General features: G+C 41.4%; 1 protein-coding gene across 3 annotated transcripts in view; it reads right to left on the bottom strand.

The window, feature by feature from the left end:
• The window catches only part of setd3 (SET domain containing 3, actin histidine methyltransferase), a 139063-nt gene that overhangs the window by 23629 nt on the left and 102893 nt on the right, over window positions 1–12541 (bottom strand). For all 3 annotated transcript variants that reach the window (XM_078562168.1, XM_078562167.1, XM_078562169.1), the window contains one exon: window positions 49–107. In XM_078562168.1, the coding sequence (XP_078418294.1) occupies window positions 49–107 (59 nt within the window). The remainder of the gene's footprint in view (window positions 1–48; window positions 108–12541) is intronic.

Below are 12541 nucleotides of genomic sequence, written 5' to 3'. Positions count from 1 at the left end.
AGAACTTTTCTTTTCTAAATTCTCCCACATTTTCTTTTAAATACTGACCTGTAGTCATCAAAGGTGAAGGATTCCTTCAAGGGCAGTTTGCTAGCATTTGGATGGGTCTAAGAATCGAGTTGAAAGAATAGGGAAAAGTTGGGGGGGGGGAAGGAAGGTGAAGAGAGGGGGAGGGGGAGGGGAGGAGCAAACAAACAAGAGAATGGAAAAGAGAGAGAAAAAAAAAACACAAGTCAGTCAGCAGAATTTCATTACTTAGCAGCCTAACAGATACTAACAAGAGCCAAATGAAGCAAGAGGAGTCCAGCCGAGCTACGGCAGGATCATCATGCCATAATGCTCCCATACATCACTGTCAACTTAATTTGTTGTGCCCAGCAGCTGTCATAAATCTGCTCCATCAACTCCTGCAAGCAGAACCCACCAGCAATACAAAATAAAACTTAGGGCCTGTGACAGTAACGCAATCTGCTGCCAACAAGTCCTTCATCAGCCTACCGAATGTCACCTCTTTTCCAAAAACGCTCACTTGTTGACACTGGCAGGGGCCCGGGAGACGGATTTTTTTTTATGGACTGGGAGCCTTTCCTCGCACTGCGCTCTGATGCAGTGCTACTGTCAGTGGCACTCTATGTAGCGTGCAATTTCTTCCTTGATGCATTAGCATCAGAAGTTGTGGTAATTCATCATTTCTCTCAATAGTATATTGGCTGGCATCAGGAGTACAGTAGTGGTGAGGGGAGGGGGGGGGTGGCGACTGAGGTTTAAGTAGCTGCACCGCAAATCAATTATACAACAAAAGCCAGCATAGATAATGCAGTTTTGGCCAAACTGGAGATCACAAAAGACTGCTAATTAGATGCTAGCTCTACTGTGCTTTAATGTGGGAAAAACCTGCTTCATCCGCTTTCTTCATAGGACAGGAGTGTTAAAGGCAAGATGCTTCTGAAATACAGTACGAGCAACAATATCCCCTTTAACCACTGCATACATAGGCAAGCTTAAAAAAAAGTCAAAATAAACCTGATTCTCCTGTCATTTATTTCTCCAAAGGATGATTGTACACAATTTCAAGTGAGTTGAGAGAAAATTAATGCACCCATGTGTCAGATTCAACAAACCTTATGGTGAAACATTTATCCAGTCTGATTTAGGCAGTTTCTTCGAGGACTACTTTATTTGTCTAAGCAAAAAGTAATGTCATTTTAGCAGCAATAAACTTCTGTTCCCAGTCATAACTGTGATGGAAAAGGCATGTGGTGCTTGTGTACACAAGTCAGGGGTTACTTCGCCACCCAACACTTAACATGAGTAGAGAACTAAAATTGCTCCAAGTGACTTTTCTATCTGCTGGAGAGGCACAGAGTCAGGATGTGGATGAGGAAGAATTTGTTAACAGACTCAAGCTTTTCATCTTTCTGGAATACAAAACTAACAGCCCCTCACAGTATAAAGAGGTCACTAAATTCTTACTTCGATTTATATAACTTTTTGCATTTTTTTAAACAAATTCTCTTAAATAAGACCAGGAGAAAACCAATGTTTCCTTCAGCCTGCTCTGCCATTCACTAAGATAATGGCTGATCATCTACCTTAATTCTGCTTTCCCACCCTATACCCATATTCCTAGATTTACTGTTCCAAAAAAAAATTGTTTTAGTTATTGTACAGTGGGCTTATTACAAACAAATGCTCTTCCTCCATTTCAAATAAACATTATCACAGACACTGAAGTACTATATGCTGTGACAAACAAAATATTAATGATTAAGCTGAATTTTTCTAAACGATATGGAAGTCAGTAAAGGTTAAGTGTCCCAGGCAGACACATTGCCTGTCTCACCAAGTAGGCCATTGGGTTTTGGCAAACATCACAGTGCTTCTGTCACATAAATTTCATTGTATCATGGGATGTGGGCATCAATAGCAACACCAGCATTTGTTGCCCATCCCTATTTGCCCTCAAGAAGGTGGTGGTAGGACACCTTCTTGATCTGCTTTAGTCCAACTTTTCTGTGATGGTTTGGTACAACTGAGTGGCTTGCTAGGCCATTTCAGAGGGTCTGGAGTCACACGTAGACCAGACCAGGTATGGATGGCAGACTACCTTCCCTAAAGGACATTAGTGAACCAGATGGGTTTTTACGGCAATCAATGATAGTTTCATGGTCATCATTACCAAGACTAGCTTTCAATTCCAGATTTAACCAGGGTGTCCAGCTGGTGGTTGTGTTGGACATCCTCACCAGGGCTTCAAGAGTCCTCCTTCGCATGAATTCTTTCCCAAATTATACTTAATCTACAGATACAGAAACCACTGAAGCAGTCAATCCTCTATCACAGCCACATTAGTCTAATCGACAATGCTCCCTAATCTTCCCTTCTCCATTAGCGCACCTTCATTCCACTTCATGCGTTGCATTTTCATCTCAGAAGCGGGAATCTGGAGTCGGGAGGTTTCCCAACCTTGCGATACCACCTCCTGACCAGTATTTCCCTGACCAACAGTGTCCACCCAAGCTCTTTTCGTGGCAGGGAGTCGGAGACAGGCTGGAATCAGGCCTGCCGCCCATGGCGGAGATGGAGGCGAGCCAAGGTCCCACAACTCTCACCCTCTTACTCACCCATAACCCCCTCACTCCCTCGTACCTCCCCTCAGCAGCCCCCCCAATCCAATCACTCAGTATAAACAGAACTCAGGAGCTGTATTATAACACTGGAAATGTTTGAGAAGCTGAAAAACTATTATCCTCTTAACAGCTCATAACTCTCAAAAATAATCAAGCTAACAGTCCCCTTGACAGCTGTGTCAACAACTGCTGCTGAACAGGGTCCATTAGTGGGTTTGGAAGTTAGCCAAGCATTCATAATGAGATTCCATTGAAGAACTGTGTCAACAAACCCGCCTTAGCTGAATATATTAAAGCCTTTGAAGACAACCATAAGCTCAGCCATCCATCAAGCTTTGAAACAGCCAAACAGATGGCTGAACTTATCTTAAAGGGGGAAAAAAATCAATGGTCTGGGCACATTTCACACCATCACCTCGGGATTTCACTGTTGTACAATGCAGAATAGCACCTCATCCAGTGGATAATGTACTCCAATGCATCTGAAGACTTTTCCACTTCCACAATGCTGTTCAGTCCCTTAACAGCTTGCTAGATGTCAGAAGTGACAACCTGGCAAACACATCATTTAATAGTCATTTACCATTTCAAAACAAGGCCCTATCATCACTCACTATGTTAAAAGCATATAGAATTTACGATATAGCATTTTATTATGACTTGTGACTTGACACCTTTTGAACTCATCTTTCATTCAATTCCTGATTCTAAACCAGGTTCCCCCCATGTGCTGGTGTGAAACACGTCACCTTACAAAACAAGACCACCACTGAAAATTCAGGGAGGTCTGAAATGTCCATTTCTGCAGTGGTGCTGGCAATGTTGGGACATCAGCGTGTGGGGCTGCAACCCACTCCTGCCTTATCTCACGCCACTGAAAATTCCCATCGGGTCACTGTCACCATTTTTAAAGCCCGTCTGAGGTGATTAGGCCCCGCATTGGGGTGGGAAAATCCAGCTCCATACCTTTGCGTACAGTTAGCAACTCTATGAGTCCCATCATCTCCTAACTTCATCTCCAAAAGAACCTCAAGTGTACATAGTGCTCCAGCATATGTATTTTTAAAAATCTGCCCTGAGCATATAACATGCCTAGCCTTGAGTTGATCTAATTATCTGCACCAGAAAAGAAACTTATCCCCAAGGTCTACTGTCAATTTCCATTCTTTCGCTGCAAAAGACAATCTGCCTTACCTGCTGTTCCTCCTTCATCCAATGACTATATTTTTGATCACCATTCTTTACCTGCTCCACCTACTGTTTCACTGAATCCTCACATACGAACAGACGAATTAGGAGCAGGATTAGGTCACTCGGCCCCTCAAGCCTGCTCCGCCATTCAATAAGATCAAGGCCGATTTGAATGTAACCCACATTCCTGACTACTCCCAATAACCTTTCAGCCCCTTGTTAATCAAGAAGCTATCTACCTTTGCCTTAAAAACATTCAAAGTCTCTACTTCCACTGCCTTTTCAGGAAGAGAGTTCCAAAGACTCTCACCCCTCAGAGAAAAGAATTCTCCTCATCTCTGTCTTAAATGAGCGACCCCTTATTTTTAAGCAGTGATCCCAAGTTCTAAATTCTCCCACTAGAGGAAATACCCTCTCTACCCCATCAAGACCCCTCAGGATCTTAAAGGTTTCAATTAAGTCGCCTCTTATTCTTCTAAATTCCAGTGGATACAAGCCTAACCTGTCCAGCTTTTCAGCCTAAGACAACCCGCCCATTCCTGGTATTAGCCTGGTAAACATTCTCTGAACTGCTTCTAATGCATTTACATCTTTCTTTAAACAAGGAGACCAGTACTATACACAATACTCCAGATGTGGTCTCACCAGTACCCTGTACAACTGAAGCATAACCTCCCTACTTTTGTAATCAATTCCCCTCATAACAAATTATAACATTCTATTAGCTTTCCTAATTACTTGCTGTACCTGCAGACGAACCTTTTGTAATTCAAGCACCAGGACACCCAGATCCCTCTGAATCTCAATCTTTCGCCATTTAGATAATAAGCTTCTTTTTTATTCTTCCTGCCAAAATGAACGAGTTCACATTTGCCCACATTATACTCCATTTGCCAGATCTTTGCCCACTCACTTAACCTATGTCACTTTGTAGTCTCCTTATGTCCTCTTCACAATTTACTTTCCTACCTCTCTGTGTGTTGTCAGCAAATTTAGCAATTTCTAATATTATTTCTAATAATTTCTAATTTTGTGTCATTTGTGCTTCTCCAATGAATCACTGAAGGCAGAGAGTGTGGAGTTAAATTGGTCTTTGGCAGTAAGGAGCAGAAAATGACTGATAAAAAAACAGGCTGCTAATTCATTGAATCTTGTACCAAAGGATGATTTCACTCCTGATTGACCACTCCCTGCCAGCATTGCATATAGGGCCCACTGTACCCATTTCTCCAGGATCACCCTAGCTGATATTAGCTTTTTCCACAAGATACAGAAAATAATTTAAACTCAACTTATGGCTTATTTTGCAGATTTGCTTTAATCCCCGTGAAATAAAAATCTGCAAAGAGGGAAATTACAACTGAAATTGGCTAATGAAACTTCATGTAGGAAGTGCCCTGACCCCAAAAATTTAGGGCAGAATTTAATGGAGTAACAGGTGTCTCGTCTGCCAACTGGTCAAACTGCCACCAGGTGAATACCATCAGCAGTGGGACCTAATTCCGCCCTTAGCTTCAGAACAGGTTTGACGGGCTGAATGAATGACCTAATCCTCCTTCTCAACATGTGAATTTAACCGCAACTAAATTAACAGTGAAGTTACAGTGTAAATCTGATTGCATAAAATATTTTGACTGCTTATACTAGGAATTACAAAATAAAGCATTAGTACTCCACTACTGGGTCTGTTTCAGGAGTATGAAAGACCCATTATGAATCTGAAAAGTTTCCCACAAATGAAACAAACCTATTAACTCAGCATTATGGTGCCACATACAAAATAGTTATCTAGCAGTGATTACAAGGTAGCAATCTAATCAAGGTGCCCAGGTAACATTGTGGACTGTCAGATCATAGCTCAAATAGTTTATTACATTCATCTGAAACCACAAGATTAAATTATTTGAAACATGAAAGAACCAACCAACTTGCATTTACAGAGCACCTCTCACATTGTTGTGTAGAAAAAGATGCGTTTGCACACAAGCAAGATCCCACAAACAGCAAAGGACTGGCGATCAGAAATTCTACTTTTGGCCAGGATAACTTCTCTCTTTCTTTAAATAATGTCACAAGATCTTTTCTATCCACCTGCACAGACAGACGGGGCTTCAGTTTAACACCTCATCAGAAAGGCGGCACCTCCAACAGTGCAACACCCCCTCACTGCTGGACTGAAATGTCAGTCTGGATTATATGTTCAAATTTGTAACAATGCAGCTGCAGTTATTCAATTAACTCAATTCAATTGCGCTAAAAATTCCTTGATCGTTTGCGTTGATTTGACTGATTTTGAACAAATTACACTTTAAAATAAAAGTGCAACCCAGTGGAAAATCTTGTCCTTGTTTTTCAGCTGTTCAGAGACTCACCTGTGCATGCCATCAAAAATTACCCTTATGCCATCACATCTTAGCGTTAGTATGGATCAGTTTAAGGGTTTAACCACAAAAATGAAGTGCAGTGTTGTCCACTAGAATATTCAGGATGAGGTTATGAACAGTGACATTTCAATAAAGCTTTGTCCTTTCTCTATGTGGCTGACATTAGATCAATTTTACACAGCGGTCTCACTCTTGCCTCCAGTTCAATTCGTACTCTAGAAACTTCAGCACAAAATCTACAATTCAGTGGAGTACTGAAGGAGTGCTACATTGTTGGGGTTGCCATCTTTCAGATGAGACGCTAAACGGATGCGCCATCTTCCCTTGCAGGTGGATGCAAAATACCAAACCGCAACATTCAACGAGGGGCAGGGAAGAGTCTTGGCCAACATCTTTCAAAAACCTATCTGTTAATTTATCTCATTTCTGTTTGTGGGACTTTGCTATATACGAATTGGCTGCAGTGTTTCCCTAGGTTACAACAGTAATTATGTTTCAGAAGAACTTAATTGGCTGCAAGGTATGCTTTGGGATATCCTGAAGATGTCTCTATATAATTGTGTACATTTCTCTTTCCTTCTTAAAATGCCTACCACTGAAAGACTCCACATGTGCACCGTATGAAAGAAACGCTCCCTGGTCTGTAATATATACACAAGGGCAACAGTATAAAAGATTCTATGCTGTTTAATCTTTATTTCAGAAGGAAATTTCCTACCCTCATCAACTCTATGTCATGCACTATTCTCTAAACAAGAGGCCAGCTGATCTGCACCCAGACTTCTGCCAATGGTGTTCCATATTCAACTACTGAACCTAGTGTACCTAGACCCAGATTGTACCCTTCCAGAGATATGTTTGTCTTTGAGCGGGGAATGGATATCAGTGCATACTTGTATGCTACCAACACAATAGGAGACTTTTTTTTTTCAAAAAACAAAGGGGCTGGATCATTGTATGAATTCTAAGGAGCATCCAAAGAGCACCACGATACAGTAATCCAACGTCATAACTGGAGTAACTGCAATGCACTTCACCCTCACAATCATGCTGGTCTAGGAAAGCAGAAAAATTAGCTTTACCATAGCATGGATGTTTTGTAACATCAAATTCAGGCTAGGTGCGACAGCCTTTCATCAACTGATGGTAGGGTCAAGACTACCCACATTAAATTTCCCAACACCCCTAACAATTACCACACAGAGAATTTTATCTCATCTGAACAAAGCTGTAGAAGCTAAATGGAAAAAGAACTTTCTCTAATGCCTTATATAACCTTGGGACTTAACAAAGCACTTAGCAGCCATTAAAGTACTTTTAGTCACTGTTGTAAAATAGGAAACATGGCAGTCAATTTGCACACAGCAAACTCCCGCTGAACAAAAAGCCCACGACAGACCCCTGCTGCTGTTTATGAGGCAATGGCAGGATCATGCTTGGTGACATTCACTATCAAGCGCTCACCCACAAATAATAGCCACCGGTACCGCAGAGTGACAATGGAACTGAAAACCAGCGAGGAACCAACACCTTTGGGTGAGGGGAGCAAAGAAAAATCAAAAAGATATGAGATGGGGCGGTGTGGAGGTGGGGGAAAAGGTATGGTCATTTATGGAGAAAGAAAAACAGGATCATAAACCATAGCCTTTTTTTTTTGTTCCACGAAAGATGCCTGCTCTCAGCATCAAGGCAACAGCATGCATTAACAGGCAGCTGGCTTCAATAAAACCCCCAGCTTGAATGTTAGACAAGTCTATCGGCTTTCAATGTCGACTGCATTACAAAGAGGAGAAAATAATTACAGCCGACCAAATCCCTCAGATATATACTGAGGGATACCAAAGTAGTTCCATGTAGAAGCCCATTTTTATTGACTCCTGCGCTCATGAGAACATTATAGCAAAATAACTACTAGTCTGGTAATAAAAAGTAAATCTACTTTTATTCTATACCGACTTATTCCATACTTTTAAACTAAAAATGCTAGAGGTATTGATTGTACTTCTTCAGATTAATATTGCAGCTTTTCCTTTTTAAACGAATCCCGAGTTTTTCAATTATCAGTAATTTACAATAACACAACCTTGGTGCCGAGAAAGATTAAAATTGCAAGAGTTCAGTGGGTTCAAATATTTGTAAAATCGTATTTCTTCAGAGAAAAGAAAAGGTTAAATTAATTTCTTATTGATCTTATCTCTCTGTAAGAACATTATGTTTATTGCTACAGGGAAAAAAAAAATCAATTTTATATTAAAAAAAAGTTCCAAAATTCACTTTAGTCCACCAATGCTATTTTGCAATAGTACAAACAACATGCAAGTAAGTGGCACCATCTGCTGGCAACTTGAAGCTCTGCAAGCAATTGAATTCTTTACGTGTCAGCTACATTTTTGCAAACTTTGTCCACATATCCAGCAGGGAGCTACATTTTGATGTGGGGACAGTCAGCAGAGGGCATTGGGGGTGGTGGCCTCATACCAATAACATGATGTTGGCTGAATTTGTGGCACTCTTGTCTGAATCAATTAATTAAAGCTAAGGGCTTAATTTAATCTTGGCCAGCAAACAATATAGTGCCAAGCGTGCACTGGACTGAGAGTGTTTGCCTAGAGGAAAACTGAGGCTCCAGCTTCAGTTTCCAGTGGACATAAAAAAATTCTCAATGCTACTTGTAGAGAATTGGGGAGTTCTCCAGGTGTCCTGGCCAACATTGCTCAATCAACTGACACTATGAAATAACATAGAATTTAGAATCAGGAGTAGGCCATTGAGCCCTTTGAGCCTCCTCCGCCATTCAATGAGATCATGGTTGATCTGGTTTTGATCTCAAGTCCACTTTCCTGTCTGTCCCCCATAACCCTTTGACTCCCTTGACAATTTAAAATCTATCCAACTCAGCCTTGAATTAGTTCAATACACAGCCTCTAATTTTTTTTTAAAAATTCATTCACGGGATGTGGACTTCACTGGCTGGGCCAGCATTTATTGCCCATCCCTAGCTGCCCTTGAGAAGGTGGTGGGGTGAGCTGCCTTCTTGAACTGCTGTAGTCCATGTGGTGTAGGTACACCCACGGTGCTACAGGAAAAAAAATAATTTTATATTAAAAAAAGTTCCAAAATTCACTTTAGTCCTAGGGAAGAGAATTACACATACTAACGACCTTCTGAGAAAAAAAAATTCTCATTTCCGTTTTAAAAGGGAGATCTCTTTTAAATTGTGCCCCTTAGTTCTAGTCTCCTCCACAAGACAAAACATCTTCCTGGTATCCACTCTGCCAAATACCCTCAGGATCTTATATGTTTCAAGGCACCTCTCATTCTTCTAAACTCCAATGGGTATAGGCCCAACCTGTTCAACCTTTCTTCGTGGGATATGCCCTTCATCCCAGGTATGTGTCAAGTGAACCTTTTCTGTGCTGCTTCAAATGCAATTATATCCTTTTTCAAATATGGAGACCAAAACTGTACACAGTGCTCTAGATGTGGCATCAAAGGCCCTGTACAGCTACAGTAAAACATCCCTACTTTTATATTCCATTCCTCTTGCAATAAACAACAACATTCCTTTTGCCTTCCTAATCGCTTGCTGTACCTGCATAATAACTTTTCGTGATTTATGTACTAGGATACCCAGATCCCCCTGTACCCCAAGTTCTGCAATCTCTCTCCATTTAAATAGTATACTGTTTCTCTATTCTTCCTGCCAAAGTGGACAAGTTCACATTTTCCCACATTATACTCCGTCTGCCAAATGTTTGTCCAGTCACTTAAACTATCTATATCCCTTTGTAGACTGTTTACCTCTTCTTGACAACTTATTTTCCTACTTATCTTGGTGTCATGGTAAATTTAGCTACCATACATTTGGTTCCTTCATCCAAGTCACTGATATAGATTATAAATAGTCAAAGTCCCAGCACTGGCCCCTGTGGCACTCCACTAGTTACAGCTTGCCAACCCGAAAATGACCCATTTATTCTTACACCCAGCTTCCTGTTAGCTAACCAACACTTTATCCATGTTAATATATTACCCCCTACACCATGAACCCTTGAACATATTGTTTTGTCATATATTTGATGTTTGAGGAACCTTACTTTCACTTCTGTCCACGCAACAGTGACTATACCGAAGAAGTAGTTGGGACAGTGATAAAACGCTATATAACCGCGGGTCCTTTCCAGTCTTTCGGATGAGATGTTAAACTGAGCCCCCTTCTGCCCTCTCAGGTGGATGTAAAAGATTTCATGACACTAATGAAAAGGAGAATAATTTGCCTCAGATCTCCTAGCAAATATTTAGCCTCAGCCAACATTACTAAAACAGATTATCAAGTCATTACCACAATGATCTGCTGGGAGCTTGCTGTGTGCAAATTGGCCACTGCATATTCTAAAGTACAACAGTGACTACACTTCAAAAAGTACTCCATTAGCTGTAAAGCATTTGGGGCATTCTGAGGTCACAAAAGGTGCTGTATAAATGCAAGTTTTCTTCTTTCTTTTCATTCCCCTTCCACATCTGCCAATTCAGTTCAGTCAAGCCCAGACCAAAAGGAGCCAACATCTTTCCTCCTCATTAAATGGCCAAGTTTAAGAAAAATACTTTGGCTACCGAACGACAATTTAAGGTGAGCTGGGAAGCAACGTTTTAAGAACATTTCAGTGCAAAATTGGGCTGACCTACAGCAATTAACATTTTACAGTCAAAATACAAATTCACTGGGGGTGGTCAAATTGACTCAGGATTGGTTACCCTGATACAGAATTGAGTGACTACAGTCTGAAGTATCAGCTCATAACCAATCAGGGGGTTTGGCCATGAAACTCAAATTGGGGCTAACCTCCAACCAAGTAGCGTGAGCTTTCTGCCCCTTTGAGTGGCAGGAAGAGTGAGGGAGAAGCAGGTGAACTGAGTTTGACTGAGGAGTGTCAATCAAGCCAAACACAGAGTGTGAATAACTACTCATTTACTTAAGAAACAATAAGAAAAGGGAGAATAATTCTCCTGAGACCCCAGAATCACCAATGCCAGTCTTCTGCCAATTTGATTCACTCCACATGATAGGCAAAGACACTGGTTACAGCAAAGACTACATGCCCTGACAGTATCTCAGCTGAAGTACTGAAGAATTGTGCTCCAGAACTAGCCATGCCCCTAGCCAAGCTGTTCCAGTATAGCTACAACATTCTCATCCACATGTTAATGTGGAAAATTGCCCAGGTGTGTCCAGTCCACAAAAAGCATGACAGATCCAATCCGGACAATTACCACCACATCAGTCTACTCTTGATCATCAGCAAATGGATGGAAGATGTTGTCGACAGTGCTATCATGTGGCACTTGCACAGCAGTAGCCTTTTCATTGATGCTTAGTTTGAGTTCCGCCAAGGTCACTGAGCTCCAGGCTTCATTACAGCCTTGGTTAAAATACTTTGGCTACCGAACGACAATTTAAGGTGAACCGGGAAGCAACATTTTAAGAACATTTCAGTGCAAAATTGGGCTGACCTACAGCAATTAACATTTTACAGTCAAAATACAAAGAGCTTAATTCCAAAGACAAGATGTGAGTGACTGCCCTTTACATTAAGGCAGCATTTGACAGCATGGCATCAAGAAGCCCTAGCAAAACTGAAATCATTGGGAATCAGGGGAAAGCTCTTCATTGGTTGGAGTCATACCTAGCACAAAGGAAGATGGTTGTGGTTGTTGGAGGTCAATCATCTCAACCCCAGGACATCACTGCAGCAGTTCCTAAGGGTGATGTCTTAGGCCCAACCATCTTCTGTTGCTTCATTAATAACCTTCCTTCTGTCGTAAGGTCATAAGTTGATGATTGCATGGTGTCCAGTACCATTCACAACTCCTCAGATACTGAAGCAGCCTATATCTATATACAGCAGGACCTAGCCAACATTCAGCTTTGGGTTGATAAGCACCAAGTAACATTTGTGCCAGGCAAATACCAAGCAATGATCATCTCTAACAAGATTCAATGTCGTTACCATTGCTGAATTCTCCCCACTATCAACATCCTGGGGGTTATTATTGATCTGAAACTGAACTGGACAAGCCACATACTGTGGCTGCAAGAACAGATCAGAGGCTGGGAATTCTGAGGTGAGTAACTCACCTCCTTACTCCCCAAAGCCTGCCAACCATCTACAAAGCACAAGTCAGGAGTGTGATGCAATACTCTCCACTTGCCTAGAGTGCAGCCCCAATCCTCAAGAAGCTTGACACCATCCAGGACAAAGCAGCCCACTTGATTGGCACCCCATCAAACCACCAAAACATAGTGGCAGCAGTATGTACTATCTGCAAGATGTACTG

Source organism: Cetorhinus maximus, chromosome 18 (genome assembly GCF_964194155.1).
Source record: "Cetorhinus maximus chromosome 18, sCetMax3.hap1.1, whole genome shotgun sequence".
In the NCBI taxonomy this organism is placed as follows: Eukaryota; Metazoa; Chordata; class Chondrichthyes; order Lamniformes; family Cetorhinidae; genus Cetorhinus; species Cetorhinus maximus.
Note: the sequence above shows the minus strand (reverse complement) of the source record. Positions and strands in the feature narration are given on the sequence as shown.